The 19,824-nt window shown below is 48.4% G+C and overlaps 1 protein-coding gene across 1 annotated transcript in view; it reads left to right on the top strand.

Annotated features, from left to right (window-relative positions):
- Window positions 1-19,824, top strand: part of LOC137526221 (protein mono-ADP-ribosyltransferase PARP14-like) — a 138,059-nt gene that overhangs the window by 22,812 nt on the left and 95,423 nt on the right. The window contains exons 3-7 of the mRNA XM_068247438.1: window positions 3,472-4,141; window positions 7,534-7,664; window positions 9,975-10,005; window positions 11,859-12,056; window positions 12,758-12,994. Coding sequence (XP_068103539.1) covers window positions 3,472-4,141; window positions 7,534-7,664; window positions 9,975-10,005; window positions 11,859-12,056; window positions 12,758-12,994 — 1,267 coding nt within the window. The remainder of the gene's footprint in view (window positions 1-3,471; window positions 4,142-7,533; window positions 7,665-9,974; window positions 10,006-11,858; window positions 12,057-12,757; window positions 12,995-19,824) is intronic.

Raw genomic sequence — 19,824 nt, 5'->3', positions numbered from 1 at the left:
GGGGGGGGGGGGGTACAGCCTCCTACACTTCCAGGAGCAGGAGGGTGAGTGCTGGAGAGGGGGTACAGCCTCATATACTTCCAGGAGCAGGAGGGTGAGTGCTGGAGAGAGGGGGGTGCAGCCTCATATACTTCCAGGAGCTGGAGGGTGAGTGCTGGAGAGGGGGTACAGCCTCATATACTTCCAGGAGCAGGAGGGTGAGTGCTGGAGAGGGGGTACAGCCTCCTATACTTCCAGGAGCTGGAGGGTGAGTGCTGGAGAGGGGATACAGCCTCATATACTTCCAGGAGCAGGAGGGTGAGTGCTGGAGAGGGGATACAGCCTCATATACTTCCAGGAGCTGGAGGGTGAGTGCTGGAGAGGGGGTACAGCCTCATATACTTCCAGGAGCAGGAGGGTGAGTGCTGGAGAGGGGGTACAGCCTCATATACTTCCAGGAGCAGGAGGGTGAGTGCTGGAGGGGGGGGGGTACAGCCTCCTACACTTCCAGGAGCAGGAGGGTGAGTGCTGGAGAGGGGGTACAGCCTCATATACTTCCAGGAGCAAGAGGGTGAGTGCTGGAGAGAGGGGGGTGCAGCCTCATATACTTCCAGGAGCTGGAGGGTGAGTGCTGGAGAGGGGTGTACAGCCTCATATACTTCCAGGAGCTGGAGGGTGAGTGCTGGAGAGGGGGTACAGCCTCATATACTTCCAGGAGCTGGAGGGTGAGTGCTGGAGAGGGGGTACAGCCTCATATACTTCCAGGAGCAGGAGGGTGAGTGCTGGAGAGGGGTGTACAGCCTCATATACTTCCAGGAGCTGGAGGGTGAGTGCTGGAGAGGGGGTACAGCCTCATATACTTCCAGGAGCTGGAGGGTGAGTGCTGGAGAGGGGGTACAGCCTCATATACTTCCAGGAGCAGGAGGGTGAGTGCTGGAGAGGGGGTACAGCCTCATATACTTCCAGGAGCAGGAGGGTGAGTGCTGGAGAGGGGGTACAGCCTCCTATACTTCCAGGAGCTGGAGGGTGAGTGCTGGAGAGGGGGTACAGCCTCATATACTTCCAGGAGCAGGAGGGTGAGTGCTGGAGGAGGGGGTACAGCCTCATATACTTCCAGGAGCAGGAGGGTGAGTGCTGGAGAGGGGGTACAGCCTCCTATACTTCCAGGAGCAGGAGGGTGAGTGCTGGAGGAGGGGGTACAGCCTCATATACTTCCAGGAGCAGGAGGGTGAGTGCTGGAGAGGGGGTACAGCCTCCTATACTTCCAGGAGCTGGAGGGTGAGTGCTGGAGAGGGGGTACAGCCTCCTATACTTCCAGGAGCTGGAGGGTGAGTGCTGGAGAGGGGGTACAGCCTCATATACTTCCAGGAGCAGGAGGGTGAGTGCTGGAGGAGGGGGTACAGCCTCATATACTTCCAGGAGCTGGAGGGTGAGTGCTGGAGAGGGGGTACAGCCTCCTATACTTCCAGGAGCAGGAGGGTGAGTGCTGGAGGAGGGGGTACAGCCTCATATACTTCCAGGAGCAGGGGGGTGAGTGCTGGAGAGGGGGTACAGCCTCATATACTTCCAGGAGCAGGAGGGTGGGTGCTGGAGAGGGGGTACAGCCTCATATACTTCCAGGAGCAGGAGGGTGAGTGCTGGAGAGGGGTGTACAGCCTCATATACTTCCAGGAGCTGGAGGGTGAGTGCTGGAGAGGGGGTACAGCCTCATATACTTCCAGGAGCAGGAGGGTGAGTGCTGGAGGAGGGGGTACAGCCTCATATACTTCCAGGAGCTGGAGGGTGAGTGCTGGAGAGGGGGTACAGCCTCCTATACTTCCAGGAGCAGGAGGGTGAGTGCTGGAGGAGGGGGTACAGCCTCATATACTTCCAGGAGCAGGGGGGTGAGTGCTGGAGAGGGGGTACAGCCTCATATACTTCCAGGAGCAGGAGGGTGAGTGCTGGAGAGGGGGTACAGCCTCATATACTTCCAGGAGCAGGCAGGTGAGTGCTGGAGCCCTATGGGGGTGGTTCTACTCTCAGCATTGCGATCACGGAGCAATCGATAAACTCTGCATACAGCAATTCAGGAGCGATCCCGGGGCTATTGCATCAGTGGCTGCAGAGCCTCAGTCATAATCACTGTGGGAATCGCAGTAAAGTCTCAGACTTTCAGGGATCACTATTCCGGGGATTGCCAGCAGGTCCCAGGACTAAGCTCTGCACAGTGATTATTGCTGGATGATGTAGGTTCAGGAAGCAGGAAAATCAGGCGCATATGAGAAGTGGACACATTGAGCGCCTGTTATTTATCATTTTTACAATACTAAATTGAAACCTATTGTTATAAACTTTGTTTTCACAATTATAAATTTTGTAAATTATTTTTAACTTTTGATATTCTACTTTTTTTAATCATTTTTACATTTATTTTCAGAATTATAATTTTGTGGGGTCTTAGGGTTAGGCACCACCGGGGGGGGGGGGGGGGGGTCTTATGCTGGGTACACACGATGCGATTTCCCCCTCGATCACCAGGGCAATCAATTATTTCCGACATGTTCGATCGGGTCTCGATTGATACAGCCGACAATTTACTCATGTTAAGTATACAAAATCGATGGCTGTATCGGTCGAAACCTGATCGAACATGTCGGAAATAATCGATTCCCACCAATTGAGCGGAAAATCGCATCGTGTGTACTAAGCATTAGGTTTAGGCACCACCGGGGGGGACTTAGGGTTAGGCGTCAGTAGGGAGGGAGCGTTTTGTGTGAATGTAGGGTCAGGTTTAGTAGTAATAAGACAAACTTTAACTCTATTGTTTTAGAATAAATCACTAACACTAAAATACAGTTTGATTGATAGAATGGTGTTACATTATACTTAAAAAAATCGGCCACTAAAATTTTTCTGTATTGAAAAGATATGATTAAGATTACAACTAATGTTTTGTAATGTTTAATTTATCCTCTATATGTATTTTTATGGTAACATATGAATAGTTTCTGCTAAATATCAGAGGGGAACACAAACATAAACGATGTGTCTCTGGAATAATAACAATTGTTAAAAATGAATTTTAACCACTTGAAACCAGGAGGTTTATACCTGTAATATATAGTGACACTTATATAGTGACCAGGCCATATTTTACAATTTCCCACTTCACAACTTTAACAGTTTATTGCTTGGCCATACAACTTGATCCCAAATGAATTTTACCTCCTTTTTCTCCCCCCACAAATAGAGCTTTCTTTTGGTGGTATTTGATTGCTGCTGCTAGTTTTCAGTTTTTATTATATTAATAAAAATGACCAAAATTTAATTAATTGGCTTCTCCCTAAAATTGTCCCTAGACTACATTACATACACTGCACAATGTTTTGGGGCGCATGGGAAGAAATTTATATCCATTCTTCCAACAACCCATTTCGCTCGGCTTTGAGGATGTGGTCCAGATATGTGGACAATGTCCTGGCCTTTTGGTCAGGGGATGTTCCACTCCTGCAGTGCTTTTTGGAGTATTTGAATCACAATGATGTAAACATGCTCTTCACCGGGGAGTGGTCAGCCGAAAGCGTCTGCTTTCTTGATTTGGAGCTGGCCATTACACATGAAGGCATCATAACCAAGGGCTATCGCAAACCCACTGCCTCCAATACCATTTTGCATTGCAGGAGCTACCATCCTCGACATGTAACAGAATCCCTTCCATATGGCCAATTTTTGCGCTTGCGCAGAAATAAGACTGAGCTTCAGGATTTTCTTCATCCGGCCAAGGAGCTTAAACAAAGACTCCTCGTTCGGGGTTATGAAGAACATAATTTAGATGCAGCCATTAAAAGGGCCTTGGATAAAAATAGGTTTGACTTGATGAAGAGAAGAAATCGGGATAAACCCACTAACAGCTCAGGAGTCTTTTCATTTGACTTCTCCCCCATGGCGAGTCAAATCAAATGGGCCTTCAGTAAGAACTGGTCTCTTTTACTTGAAGATCCCATACTAAAAAACACCTTACCCTCTCAACCTCTAATTGCTTTTAAAAGAGCACCAACTATTGGTGACCTTCTGGTGCACAGCGATTTTCGTGAACATCCACAGCGCACTTGGCTAAGTTATTTTGTATCCACAGGCAATCACAAATGTGGCTTTTGCAAAGCTTGCCACTTGATGAAGACTGGTAAGACCTATACTTTAGGCTCAGTCCAATGTAATGTCCCTTTCTTTGCCACCTGCAGAACCAAATATGTGGTTTATGCATTGTGGTGCCCGTGCCAACGTTTTTACGTTGGTAAAACCACCAGGATGGTCAAAGAGCGCATTCTAGAGCACGTCCGTCTACTTCCCAAAAATAAAGGTTGTCCCAGAATTGTCGAACATATGTCAAGTGCTCACCAAAACAATCCAAATCTCTTCTCTTTTGCTTGCATTGATTTATGCAAAACCCCCCGTAGAGGTGGTGATAAGAAAAAGCTCCTACTTAGACAAGAAGCACATTGGATTTTACGCACTGATGCTATGGGCCCTTTGGGTCTAAACGACTATGTCGATCTTGCATGTTTTCTTGATCCTTGATCTTTTATTGTCTCTTGGTGCTCCTGCTTCTGCTCCTGTGCCACCTCCTGTTGCCCACCTATCCCCACCATGGCATCCCCCCCTTTTTTTATCTCCTATATATTATTAACCTCTCCTATTTTTCATAATAAATGTTTAGGTTTTAATGTAACTTTTACTACTATATAGTTGAGTTTCTAGGAGATTTGCCATGTTGGGCGTTGGTCTGGGCTTCCTCATTTTTTGGGCCCGTCCTTTAGCCCCCACGAGTAATGCTCTCACTAGATGTGTACCATACTTTCGTACAGGGACAGATCTAGGGGGGGGGGGGGGGGGGCGAGCGGGTATCTTGCCCCAGGCGCAGTTTGTTGAATTCTTAAAAAGGCGGCAAAATGAATTGCAGTGTATGCGCCAAAACCTGACCTTGCCCCAGACGCAACTTGGTCTTGATCCGTCCCTGCTTTCTTGGTCTTTTCCTACTTTCCTTTTCCCCTTTTCTTCCCACTTCACCATTCCACTCTTTCACCTCTTTGGGTACACGTTTCTTCTTCTCCCATCCTACCCCATCCTGGTCTTCCCTTTCCCTCCTCCTGTTCTCCATTTATCCCTGTGAGTAGGCTGATATTATAGCTAATATAGCTTTATTGTATGTGAAAATGTTTCCATACATATATCCTGTTGTAGACACACTTTGGCCTTGATTCACAAAGCGGTGATAACCCAGTTATCACGCCTAAAAGACTTTAGGCGTGATAACCTTTGCACTAGCAAAGTTATCACCGCTTTGTGCTCTAACTCGCGCGAAGCTACCGCGCGTACGCGCAAAGTCCCATAGGGCTTAATGGGAGCTTCGCGCGAAGCGCCGGTTGCTGCACGCGCGCCTGTGCGCTTGCACGCGGAAAATTCGCGCGAGTTTCTTCTTATCATGCCTAAACTGAGTTTAGGCGTGATAAAGGGGTTTTCACTCACGTGCAAACACTTTGCACCGCTTTGTGAATCAGGCCCAATGTATTTGTGTGTTCTTCCTTACGGTTCTGCCTGGCTGCTTTCCTCTGCCCTCCCTGGCCCGTCCTGTCGGGCATGGGTTGGCTGGGGTTGCCTTGGCAGCCGTATTGGTGTGCAGCGAGCGCTTTTTTGGAGTGGCTCCGTGCACGGCAGGAATTTCGCATGCTCCCATTGGCCTAGTATCAGTGGCGTCATTTATGACGCATATACGCGTCTACGCCAATATGGCCGTGCGTGCCATTAGCCTTCTCCAGGGTGGAGCTGAGTGGTTATGGACTTCCGGAAGGGGCGGGTCTTCAGCGGCGGAAAGGAGGCGCATCATCACGCGCCTCCATTTACACCGCGCTGTGTTTCCCGCACTTGTTGCACCTTCAGCCTCAGAAGAAGTTTGGCGTTTGTCACACGAAACGGTCGTTAGGCCGTGCACCTCTTGGCACCCACATCTGCTGCCTCCCCTCCACACCCGAGCATCAATCAAGTTATTATGACACATCTTTTTGATGTTTGCAGTGACTGTCATATCCTGTCATGCACTCAACCATTTGCACTTTTTGTATTTGTTGCTAATCGTTAAACCATAGTGCCAGACCATTCTCCATCTTTTTTGTGCTTTCAAGGACTGTTTTACTGCTTGGGTCTTGAGCACATGGTTTATCGGGTGTCTTTGTCCTGAAAGTGCCAGCCAACAGCAGTTTTGCCCGAGTGCCCGCTAGCTCTCCCACAACTTTATACATTGCACAATGCATACATAAAACATGACTATGGTAGGTGTTAGATTGTGAGCTCCAATAAGGGACAGCTAGTGACAAGACAATATACTCTGTACAGTGCTGCATAAGATGCTATACAAATATTTAATCTAAATAAATAAAATAAACAGCCTGCCAGTGCCGATCGCTGGCTGGCAGGCTGATCGCTGAGGTCCTCTGCGCAGACTGACAGGAACGAGGACTCGGGGCGAGTGTAAGCTCCCATCAAATCTTGTTCCTCACGAGATGACGCGCATGTGTGTCACAGAGGAAAGGGAGAGCCACTCTCCCGCTGCAACCCTGTGGTGGCTAAACAAAGTAATAATTTAAAACTAAATGTATTAATTAGCCAATATTTTTATACTTATTACTGGAAAATAAGGAATTTGTCTGTATCCTGCGCCCTTTTTTTAATAGCACCTCTATTTCATGCACGCATAGGTTCATACTCAGGCCTTCATCACAGCACAGGCAGTGAGGGCTAGTGCCTAGGGCAGCATGATTGTGGAAGGAAGAAGATTTCTATTGAAATGATGTACTGAGACCAATCTGTAGGATAGACGTCATTATTGATTAGTGTATCAGGATCTGGGGACACGGAGGCCTGTGATCTGATTGTCAGGGAAGATACAGGACTGATATTTGGGAAGGGTGGGGGGAGGAGGGTGTGACATCCCGTGAATTCTCTGCCTCCCCCGGGAAGACACACCATGTGATGTACACACTGTAGCTGCGGCTGATTGGTTGGCTGACACTGACTTGTATATATAATCCTGGGTCATATTTGGGACGGGTGAGGGGAGGGGAGGTGACATCCCTTGAAATCTCCGCCCCTCCCCCCCCCCATGAAGGCACACCATGTGATGTACAGACTGTAGCTGCGGCTGATTGGTTGTCTGATGCTAACATATAATCCTGGGTCATATTAAGGACGGGTGGGGGGAGGGTGGGTGACATCCCGTGAAATCTCCGCCTCCCCCGGGAAGACACACCATGTGATGTACAGACTGTAGCTGCGGCTGATTGGTTGACTGACTCTGACTTGTGTATATATAATCCTGGGTCATATTAAGGACGGGTGGGGGGAGGGTGTGACATCCCGTGAAATCTCCGCCTCCCCCGGGAAGGCACACCATGTGATGTACAGACTGTAGCTGCGCATGATTGGTTGGCTGACACTGACATATAGTCCTGGGTCAGTGGTGATCAGTGTGAGAGGAAGGTGTTTGGGTCGCACCACTCATGTTTATTTCTGCTCCTCCAGCCCGGGACCGAGTCCTCCAGAAGCAGAACCATCAGCTGAAGCTGCCGAATGGAGAGACGCTGGAGCTGAGCGTCGCATTGCCGGACGTCGGGAGTCCTGACATGGCTGGAAATATACCGGGGCCACACAGTGTAAGTGATGCTGGGGGGTGCGGAAGCTCTACCGGGTGGTCAGGCCTGGACTCCACAAGACCTGTGATGGTGTCCTGTGCTATCTGACTATATATTTATAATACATATAATACACTATCAGCCTATAATACAGTGCAGCTCCCCCTGGTGGTCAGGCCTGGACTCCACAAGACCTGTGATGGTGTCCTGTGGTATCTGACTATATACCTATAATACATATAATACACTATCAGCCTATAATACAGTGCAGCTCCCCCTGGTGGTCAGGCCTGGACTCCACAAGACCTGTGATGGTGTCCTGTGGTATTTGACTATATATCTATAATACATATAATACACTATCAGCCTATAATACAGTGCAGCTCCCCCTGGTGGTCAGGCATGGGCTCCACAAGACCTGTGAAGGTGTCCCATGTGGTATCAGACTATATATCTACAGTATAATATATATAATATAGTGCAGCTCCCCCTGGTGGTCAGGGGGGAGCAGTCAGCCGATGAATGTGCATAAATTACTCCCATGTCTGCTGTACCAAATCTAGCAGAGCTGGTGTCACATGTGGGGTTGGGGTTCCTGGAGGGTGGAAGAGCCGAGGGCCCCCACCTGTCATGCGCGACAGTGTTTGTGTTTTTAGCATTAAGTATTCCAGCAGTTTGTGCTACAGCAGCTCTCCTGAGGGACCAGTCCTGACCTACAGCCTCCCCTCCCTGCACATCATTGGTTCCCATCACTGGTTGTCTTCCTGTTAGACACGCACCATGTATGGAGATACTCTGACCCCGACCTATGGTCAGCACAGTTTGCCTCTTGTTCGTTTCTCAGATCCAACGCTTGCCCTCTTTTCCTGCTTCCAGCTTATCACCTGCAGGAACTGGTCACATGCTGTCTATTAAACTCCACCCCTTGATAGATGTCATTATAATGAGATAATCTGTGCAGTTCACTTCATCAGTGAGGGTATTCAGCCCTTATTCTGCCTCCCATTCTGGATGGTGTGTGATGGTAAATTTACATTAATTAACCACGCTTAGTGTTTTGTGAGACAGAACTCTGTGTTATGATGTTTCAGGGTTTTTGTACTGCCATTGTTTAATTAAAGTGGTACTGTGACCATAAAAATCAAATTTCAACAGCAACTGGTCTGAGTGTATTAAGTGATAAAGATGCTAATCCTGCATTCAAAACTTGCAAAACTTTTTCTGCTGTTATGATTTGGAGTTATCACATACTTTAGGAGCACTGGCCCTTTAGTAGTCGTGCCAAAGAATTGCATGCTGGGGGTTCTTTTTATCTATAATATATTCCTCCTCTTCCATTTATTTCCCTGCCTAGCCTCTTATCTGAAACACCCTCTGCTCATTTGTGTTTACAAGCAAGGCTGAGGTGATTCAGTGATTGGATGTGTAAAAAAAGACAGTGCAGTTGTTAGTATACACCTCAGTGGGAGTGTCTGAAGCCTCTGGGAGGAGGGCAGCTAATGAATACACAATGAGCAAGAGAAGGGAGGGGGGAAAACAAGAGTCAGGGAGGATATGATGTCAGCATTAGCTTGGCAAGATGGCCACTGCCTAGAATAGGATTTTCTGCTTTTCCTTTATAAAAGTCACAGGAATCATTACGTGGATAGCACAATACATCTGTTATGTAAGTAGAAGTAGTATTTATCTACTTATATATGTGTTATTTATTTCTAGGTTAGCATGGGCGTCGCTTGTTCTTTAATACATTTATGATGATATTGCTTGGGGCTCCTTAAGGCCTCGTTCACATTAGGTGCGGTGAGAAATGTAAAAGTGCATGTTAAAAAATGCATGCGCTTGTGCGCTCTTCAGTGTGTTGCGGTGCGCTTTTTTTAAGCCGGGTTTTTCTTATTGTAGCAGTTGTCAATAAAGCTTTGTTTTCATATGTAAATGTATTTTTTTTTCCAATTAAGGGTAAAAAACGCATGCGCTTCTATGCACTTCTATGGGCTAAAAAAGTGCACCCAATCACTTGCATTGATGTACAGCTCATCACACAGAAATGCAGCAACCCTACATTTTTGTAACCCTGCTCAGTGCAGCGCATAGATGTGAACCAGGCCCATATAATTACGTGGGAAAATCAATACCTTGCAGAGCGCACAGGGCAGTAGGCTGTGAAAAGCGCACAGAAACGGCCCTGATGGGAACGCCTTGTAAGGGAGGTTAGATGTGCACTATATTTGTAGGTTGATATCCACTTACCTTCGATTTTTCTCTACAAGATTCATTTTCATATTGTCCCGGGAAGGAAGGAAATTCTAACCTCATCTGTTTTTCTGCTTCCAGGAGTCACAATCCGGCCGCTCTGAGGACAGAGGTGAGAAATCTGAAAGGAGAATATAGGAGATATTGTTGAAGTGATTTCACACCCACCGTGAGAATCCATAGAATGTATGTGGGTGGCAGCCCTTGCGGTGTGCAGAGCAGTCATACATGTATGCAGATGTGCATCCTATATGGAGGTTCTCTCCATCTCCCTCCACGGGCTGCCTGATACGATGCGGATAATCAGAGGGCTTTCTGATCTCTGGTTAAAGGAATAGCTGTTTTTGAAAGTGACTTAGCTGCAACGCTTGAATCCTTAAAGAGAACCAGAGACGAAGCAACCTCATGTATTTGACCATATATATCAGTGGGAACATTAGAGAAAACCCCTACCCTGCTCTCTGTTTCATTCTTCTCTGCTAAATCTGCCTGTTATCAGCCGTGATAAGAATCCCTCACTGAGCATTCAGTCTAGCTTTCACCGAAATCATTATAGCTGAGTCAGTCTTCTGTGATGTCTTTTCAAGCCCCAGTCTGCCCCCTTGTGGCTCTGATTTGCTGCTTCAAGGATAAATAGCAGGAAAGCAGAGCCACAAGGGGGCAGGCTTGGGCTTGAAAAGACACCAGAGAAGACAGACTCAGCTATAATGTTTCCGTAGCAAAGCTAGACTGAGTGCTCAGTCAGGGATTCTTATCAGAGGTGATAACAGTCAGATTACACAGAGAACAATGTAACAAAGAGCAGATTAGGTGTTTACTGTCATGTTCCCACTGATTTATAAGGTAAAATACATGAGGGTGCTTCATCTTTGGTTCTCTTTAATAGGAACGGTCAATGAGATGCAAATAATTTTGATTTGATGCAGGATTATGGAAATTTATGCAGCTTGAAAATGAACTAATCAAATTTTACCTCAGCAGGGTTTGATTGGCTTATTTTTAACCACTTGAGGACCGCAGGCTTCTCCCTCCCCCACCATAGTGACCAGGCTATTTTTTTACAATTCAGGGCTCTGCAGCTTTTACAGCTCACTGCACAGCCACACAACTCAGCACACAAACGAATCATCCCTCCTTTTCTGCCCACCAACAGAGCTTTCTGTTGGTGGGCTCTGATCGCTGCTGTAACATTTAGGGTTTTTTGAATTAATTTTATTGTTGTTGTTTTTTTAATTATTAAAAACAGCTATTTTTCCCCCCTCCCACCCTTTCCCCGAAGTCCAATCATCATGATCGCATCTCATAAGCATCAGCCTATGAGAGTGATCCTTTCTGTTGCCACTCCAGTGGACAATAATACTGCATCAACTCAAACATTATTTACATCTTATTGACCATCCCTAATCCTTAAAGGGAACCTTAACTGAGAGGGATATGGATGTTTCCCTTTAAACAATTTCAGTTGCCTGGCAGTCCTGATGACCTCTTTGGCTGCAGTAGTGTGTGAATCACAAACCTGAAACAAGCATGCAGCTAATGCAGTCTGACTTCAGTCAGAGCACCTGATCTGCTGCATGCTTGTTGAGGGGCTGTGGCTAAAAGTTTTAGAGACACAGGATCAGCAGGAGAGCCAGGCAACTGGTATTATTTTAAAAGGAATAATCCATATCCTTCTCAGTTTAGGTTCCCTTTAATAAACCAGTTTACTAAGTGGGACCACACCAAGACACTACAGAGCCTGGTATATATGATAAGGCCTAATTTTCTGTCTCATACTGTAACTCGAGACTTCATTACAACTTTTTGAACTGGGCCCCACACATGTGATATAGGGGTACTTCTTAACCTGTGTGTTTTTATAACTTTTGTTATTTACATTTGTGGTCTATTAATCAGGATTATTCATACATGAGTCCGTTTTCAATTACTTACGCAGTTTGATCCATCTCTGTTCTGTGGTTCTAGGTATGGAAGATGATGCTGTGACCCAGGAGGACCCTCCATCCTCTCTGGTCCTGATTGAGAACCTCCAGGACAGCTGTACTCCTGAGATACTAAACCTGCTGGTGGAGAACAACAGTGATAAGATAGAGGAGATAGACTTCTATGTGGAGATGCTTCCTGAGATCCGGGCTGCTGTGGTCACCTTCACCTGTGACGTCGGTAAGGAAATTCTGTACAGAAGCACAACCTAGCATTCCTGGGAATGTTCTCATTTATTCAGGTCATGGTGTATCCAAATAGAGATAACTTCAACTGGACATCGAGGCCACCTTCCTACTAAATATATTGGCTACTTTCTTGTTTTCCCACACTTTTGTCTTAAATGTAAGTCACACAGGGGTTCACCTGATAAACCATGATTCCCACACAGTACAGTACCTCCCTCAAGCACAGTATTAGCTCTCTATTGGTCCTGTGCTCATAATAATCACTTCTATAGATGCTTTAAAAAGTAGTAATCAGTAACAAACTCTTTCCCATCCCCTTCTTACACTTCGGACACTTTGTTGTCCTTGGCAGGTTTTGGTGCGCCATATCAATTGTTATGTATAGAGTGCTTGGGGGGCCCCAATGTAAAACTTGCACCGGGGCCCACAGCTCCTTAGTTACACCACTGCAAAGAGCTGTGGACAATGTGGCCGATATCTGTGTAATAATAGTATGTGTGAGGCCTATGGGGGCTGTGGGAACCTGGAAACATATTTTCTCCAGTCCGAAGTTGTGCATGAAGTGAGAATATGGTTACCATAGGGGAGATGGCTGAATGTAGAGAGAGACTTAAAAGACAGGCTATCACCTCCCATGTTCAGATCTCATTTTGTATCATATTCAATAAACTCTGCAAAATGTCCTTTTTCCAGATGTTCCAGGTTTCATCAGAGCTTTCTCCAACAACATCAGAGTTAGACACCACAAACTAACAGCGAAGGCCATAGAAGAATCCAGAAGTGTCAGAGCGGAGAACCTACCAGAGGACACATCTGAGGAACACCTCAAAGCTTACATGGAGAGCACCATACAAGGAAGAGGAGGAGTAGAGGAAGTGGTGATGATGCCGGAAGAAAGGGCAGCTCTGGTCACGTTTGACAATATGGGAGGTATGTCTGTGTGTGACATGTGACAGTCCGGAGATAATGAATTATTTGTCTACACGTATTATGGTGGAATCGTCTTCCTTCATCTAGAGCTGGGACAGCCACATGGCGTTTTACTTTGGGCAAGTATCTTCTCCTTACGTCGGGTACAGAAAATGAATAAAAAACAAAAAAGTTACTCCGTTTATATTGAAATAGTGGAAGGTGCAGACAGAGCTACCCTGTAATACAGACATTTAACAATGAATGGAAGCTCAGGTCAGTTTAGAGCTTTACGGAGTGTCTTTGTAGAGTTTTTATATAAACTTAGTTTTATAGGAAACCTGAGATGAAGCATTAGGGCCAATTTATACTTAGCTTGGGCTTCCTCCAGCCTCATGAGGCCATGGGCTTCCTCTCCGTCCTCCTTCCCAGCCGCACTATTCTGCGTCTGCTCGGCCGCACACGCCCCCATTGAGCTCCCATGCCAGGGATTGTGAATTCTCCTAGTCACGGGAGCATGACTGGGGCATGCGCAAGACCAGCCCGTGCAGGCACAGAACACCATGACTGGCCCCACCTGTGGCACATTGCGGAGGTGATCCTGTGAGAACAGAGTGGCCGGGTGAGGAAGGTGAGGGAGCACCCGGTCCTCATGTGGCTGGAGGAAGCCCCAGGTAACTATGAATTGGCCCTAATCATTCATCAAAGATACACTTTAAATGTAATTTTATGGCACAAGAAAACAGAGTTATACAGTTGGTGTGACTTTCACATCTATGAATGAACAATGAATGGAAGCTCAGGTCAGTTTAGAGCTTTACGGAGTGTCAATCTAAGAGGCAAGGGAACACAGGATACAGTAGCAGGGAAGAGGAACTGTCCCATCAGGCTTACAATCTAAGAGGTGAGGGAACACAGGATACAGTAGCAGGGAAGAGGACCTGTCCCATCAGGCTTACAATCTAAGAGGTGAGGGGACACAGGATACAGTAGGAGGGGAGAGGACCTGTCCCATCAGGCTTACAATCTAAGAGGTGAGGGAGCACAGGATACAGTAGGAGGGAAGAGGACCTTTCCCATCAGGCTTACAATCTAAGATGTGAGGGAACACAGGATACAGTAGGAGGGAAGAGGACCTGTCCCATCAGGCTTACAATCCAAGAGGTGAGGGAACACAGGATACAGTAGCAGGGAAGAGGAACTGTCCCATCAGGCTTACAATCTAAGAGGTGAGGGGACACAGGATACAGTAGCAGGGAAGAGGAACTGTCCCATCAGGCTTACAATCTAAGAGGTGAGGGGACACAGGATACAGTAGGAGGGAAGAGGACCTGTCCCATCAGGCTTACAATCTAAGAGGAGAGGGAGCACAGGATACAGTAGGAGGGAAGAGGACCTTTCCCATCAGGCTTACAATCTAAGAGGTGAGGGAACACAGGATACAATAGGAGGGAAGAGGACCTGTCCCATCAGGCTTACAATCTAAGAGGAGAGGGAACACAGGATACAGTAGGAGGGAAGAGGACCTGTCCCATCAGGCTTACAATCTAAGAGGAGAGGGAACACAGGATACAGTAGGAGGGAAGAGGACCTGTCCCATCAGGCTTACAATCTAAGAGGCAAGGGAACACAGGATACAGTAGCAGGGAAGAGGAACTGTCCCATCAGGCTTACAATCTAAGAGGTGAGGGGACACAGGATACAGTAGGAGGGAAGAGGACCTGTCCCACCAGGCTTACAATCTAAGAGGAGAGGGAGCACATGATACAGTAGGAGGGAAGAGGACCTTTCCCATCAGGCTTACAATCTAAGATGTGAGGGAACACAGGATACAGTAGGAGGGAAGAGGACCTGTCCCATCAGGCTTACAATCTAAAAGGTGAGGGAGCACAGGATACAGTAGGAGGGGAGAGGACCTGTCCCATCAGGCTTACAATCTAAGAGGTGGGGCAACACAGGATACAGTAGCAGGGAAGAGGAACTGTCCCATCAGGCTTACAATCTAAGATGTGAGGGAACACAGGATACAGTAGGAGGGAAGAGGACCTGTCCCATCAGGCTTACAATCTAAGAGGTGAGGGAGCACAGGATACAGTAGGAGGGGAGAGGACCTGTCCCATCAGGCTTACAATCTAAGAGGCAAGGGAACACAGGACACAGAAGGAGGGAAGAGGACCTGTCCCATCAGGCTTACAATCTAAGAGGTGAGGGAACACAGGATACAGTGGGAGGGAAGAGGACCTGTCCCATCAGGCTTACAATCCAAGAGGCGAGGGAACACAGGATACAGTAGGAGGGAAGAGGACCTGTCCCATCAGGCTTACAATCTAAGAGGTGAGGGAACACAGGATACAGTAGGAGGGAAGAGGACCTGTCCCATCAGGCTTACAATCTAAGAGGTGAGGGGACACAGGATACAATAGGAGGGAAGAGGACCGGTCCCATCAGGCTTACAATCTAAGAGGTGAGGGGACACAGGATACACTAGGAGGGGAGAGGACCTGTCCTACCAGGCTTACAATCTAAGAGGTGAGGGGACACAGGATACAGTAGGAGGGAAGAGGACCTGTCCCATCAGGCTTACAATCTAAGAGGTGAGGGGACACAGGATACAGTAGGATGGAAGAGGACCTGTCCCACCAGGCTTACAATCTAAGAGGTGAGGGGACACAGGATACAGTAGGAGGGAAGAGGACCTGTCCCATCAGGCTTACAATCTAAGAGGTGAGGAGACACAGGATACAGTAGCAGGGAAGAGGACCTGTCTCATCAGGCTTACAATCTAAGAGGTGAGGGGACACAGGATACAGTAGGAGGGAAGAGGACCTGTCCCATCAGGCTTACAATCTAAGAGGTGAGGGAACACAGGATACAGTAGCAGGGAAGAGGACCTGTCTCATCAGGCTTACAATCTAAGAGGTGAGGGGACACAGGATACAGTAGGAGGGAAGAGGACCTGTCCCACCAGGCTTACAATCTAAGAGGTGAGGAGACACAGGATACAGTAGCAGGGAAGAGGACCTGTCCCACCAGGCTTACAATCTAAGAGGTGAGGGAACACAGGATACAGTAGGAGGGAAGAGGACCTGTCCCATCAGGCTTACAATCTAAGAGGTGGGGGGACACAGGATACATGAGGAGGGAAGAGGACCTGTCCCACCAGGCTTACAATCTAAGAGGTGAGGAGACACAGGATACAGTAGGAGGGAAGAGGACCGGTCCCATCAGGCTTACAATCTAAGAGGAGAGGGAACACAGGATACAGTAGGAGGGAAGAGGACCTGTCCCATCAGGCATACAATCCAAGAGGTGAGGGAACACAGGATACAGTGGGAGGGAAGAGGACCTGTCCCACCAGGCTTACAATCTAAGAGGTGAGGAGACACAGGACACAGTAGGAGGGAAGAGGACCGGTCCCATCAGGCTTACAATCTAAGAGGAGAGGGAGCACAGGATACAATAGCAGGGAAGAGGACCTGTCCCATCAGGCTTACAATCTAAGAGGCAAGGGAACACAGGATACAGTAGCAGGGAAGAGGACCTGTCCCATCAGGCTTACAATCTACGAGGTGAGGGGACACAGGATACAGTAGGAGGGGAGAGGACCTGTCCCACCAGGCTTACAATCTAAGAGGTGAGGGGACACAGGATACAGTAGGAGGGGAGAGGACCTGTCCCACCAGGCTTACAATCTAAGAGGTGAGGGGACACAGGATACAATAGGAGGGAAGAGGACCTGTCCCATCAGGCTTACAATCTAAGAGGTGAGGGGACACAGGATACAGTAGGAGGGAAGAGGACCTGTCCCACCAGGCTTACAATCTAAGAGGTGAGGGGACACAAGATACAGTAGGAGGGAAGAGGACCTGTCCCATCAGGCTTACAATCTAAGAGGTGAGGGGACACAGGATACAGTAGGAGGGAAGAGGACCTGTCCCATCAGGCTTACAAGCTAAGAGGTGAGGGGACACAGGATACAGTGGCAGGGAAGAGGGCCTGTCCCATCAGGCTTACAATCTAAGAGGCAAGGGAACATAGGATACAGTAGGAGGGAAGAGAACCTGTCCCATCAGGCTTACAATCTAAGAGGTGAGGGAGCACAGGATACAGTAGGAGGGAAGAGGACCTGTCCCACCAGGCTTACAATCTAAGAGGTGAGGAGACACAGGATACAGTAGCAGGGAAGAGGACCTGTCCCACCAGGCTTACAATCTAAGAGGTGAGGGAACACAGGATACAGTAGGAGGGAAGAGGACCTGTCCCATCAGGCTTACAATCTAAGAGGTGGGGGGACACAGGATACATGAGGAGGGAAGAGGACCTGTCCCACCAGGCTTACAATCTAAGAGGTGAGGAGACACAGGATACAGTAGGAGGGAAGAGGACCGGTCCCATCAGGCTTACAATCTAAGAGGAGAGGGAACACAGGATACAGTAGGAGGGAAGAGGACCTGTCCCATCAGGCATACAATCCAAGAGGTGAGGGAACACAGGATACAGTGGGAGGGAAGAGGACCTGTCCCACCAGGCTTACAATCTAAGAGGTGAGGAGACACAGGACACAGTAGGAGGGAAGAGGACCGGTCCCATCAGGCTTACAATCTAAGAGGAGAGGGAGCACAGGATACAGTAGCAGGGAAGAGGACCTGTCCCATCAGGCTTACAATCTAAGAGGCAAGGGAACACAGGATACAGTAGCAGGGAAGAGGACCTGTCCCATCAGGCTTACAATCTACGAGGTGAGGGGACACAGGATACAGTAGGAGGGGAGAGGACCTGTCCCACCAGGCTTACAATCTAAGAGGTGAGGGGACACAGGATACAGTAGGAGGGGAGAGGACCTGTCCCACCAGGCTTACAATCTAAGAGGTGAGGGGACACAGGATACAATAGGAGGGAAGAGGACCTGTCCCATCAGGCTTACAATCTAAGAGGTGAGGGGACACAGGATACAGTAGGAGGGAAGAGGACCTGTCCCACCAGGCTTACAATCTAAGAGGTGAGGGGACACAAGATACAGTAGGAGGGAAGAGGACCTGTCCCATCAGGCTTACAATCTAAGAGGTGAGGGGACACAGGATACAGTAGGAGGGAAGAGGACCTGTCCCATCAGGCTTACAAGCTAAGAGGTGAGGGGACACAGGATACAGTGGCAGGGAAGAGGGCCTGTCCCATCAGGCTTACAATCTAAGAGGCAAGGGAACATAGGATACAGTAGGAGGGAAGAGAACCTGTCCCATCAGGCTTACAATCTAAGAGGTGAGGGAGCACAGGATACAGTTGCAGGGAAGAGGACCTGTCCCATCAGGCTTACAATCTAAGAGGTGAGGGGACACAGGATACAGTAGGAGGGAAGAGGACCTGTCCCACCAGGCTTACAATCTAAGAGGAGAGGGAGCACAGGATACAGTAGGAGGGAAGAGGACCTGTCCCATCAGGCTTACAATCTAAGAGGTGAGGGGACACAGGATACAGTAGGAGGGAAGAGGACCTGTCCCACCAGGCTTACAATCTAAGAGGTGAGGGAACACAGGATACAGTAGGAGGGAAGAGGACCTGTCCCATCAGGCTTACAATCTAAGAGGTGAGGGAACACAGGATACAGTAGCAGGGAAGAGGACCTGTCCCATCAGGCTTACAATCTAAGAGGTGAGGGGACACAGGATACAGTAGGAGGGAAGAGGACCTGTCCCATCAGGCTTACATTGTAAGAGGTGAGGGAACACCGGATACAGGAGGAGGGAAGAGGACCTGTTCCATCAGGCTTACAATCTAAGAGGTGAGGGAACACAGGATACGGTAGGAGGGAAGAGGACCTGTCCCATCAGGATTACAATCTAAGAGGTGGGGGAACACAGGATACAGTAGGAGGGAAGAGGACCTGTCCCATCAGGCTTACAATCTAAGAGGTGAGGAGACACAGGATACATGAGGAGGGAAGAGGACCTGTCCCACCAGGCTTACAATCTAAGAGGTGAGGAGACACAGGATACAGTAGGAGGGAAGAGGACCGGTCCCATCAGGCTTACAATCTAAGAGGAGAGGGAACACAGGATACAGTAGCAGGGAAGAGGACCTGTCTCATCAGGCTTACAATCTAAGAGGTGAGGGGACACAGGATACAGTAGGAGGGAAGAGGACCTGTCCCACCAGGCTTACAATCTAAGAGGTGAGGGAACACAGGATACAGTAGGAGGGAAGAGGACCTGTCCCATCAGGCTTACAATCTAAGAGGTGGGGGGACACAGGATACATGAGGAGGGAAGAGGACCTGTCCCACCAGGCTTACAATCTAATAGGTGAGGAGACACAGGATACAGTAGGAGGGAAGAGGACCGGTCCCATCAGGCTTACAATCTAAGAGGAGAGGGAACACAGGATACAGTAGGAGGGAAGAGGACCTGTCCCATCAGGCATACAATCCAAGAGGTGAGGGAACACAGGATACAGTGGGAGTGAAGAGGACCTGTCCTATCAGGCTTACAATCTAAGAGGCAAAAGAACACAGGATACAGTAGCAGGGAAGAGGACCTGTCCCATCAGGCTTACAATCTAAAAGGTGAGGGGACACAGGATACAGTAGGAGGGAAGAGGACCTGTCCCACCAGGCTTACAATCTAAGAGGTGAGGGGACACAGGATACAGTAGGAGGGGAGAGGACCTGTCCCATCAGGCTTACAATCTAAAAGGTGAGGGGACACAGGATACAGTAGGAGGGAAGAGGACCTGTCCCATCAGGCTTACAATCTAAGAGGTGAGGGGACACAGGATACAGTAGGAGGGAAGAGGACCTGTCCCATCCGGCTTACAATCTAAGAGGTGAGGGGACACAGGATACAGTAGGAGGGAAG

Source organism: Hyperolius riggenbachi, chromosome 7 (genome assembly GCF_040937935.1).
Source record: "Hyperolius riggenbachi isolate aHypRig1 chromosome 7, aHypRig1.pri, whole genome shotgun sequence".
Taxonomy (NCBI): Eukaryota; Metazoa; Chordata; class Amphibia; order Anura; family Hyperoliidae; genus Hyperolius; species Hyperolius riggenbachi.
Note: the sequence above shows the minus strand (reverse complement) of the source record. Positions and strands in the feature narration are given on the sequence as shown.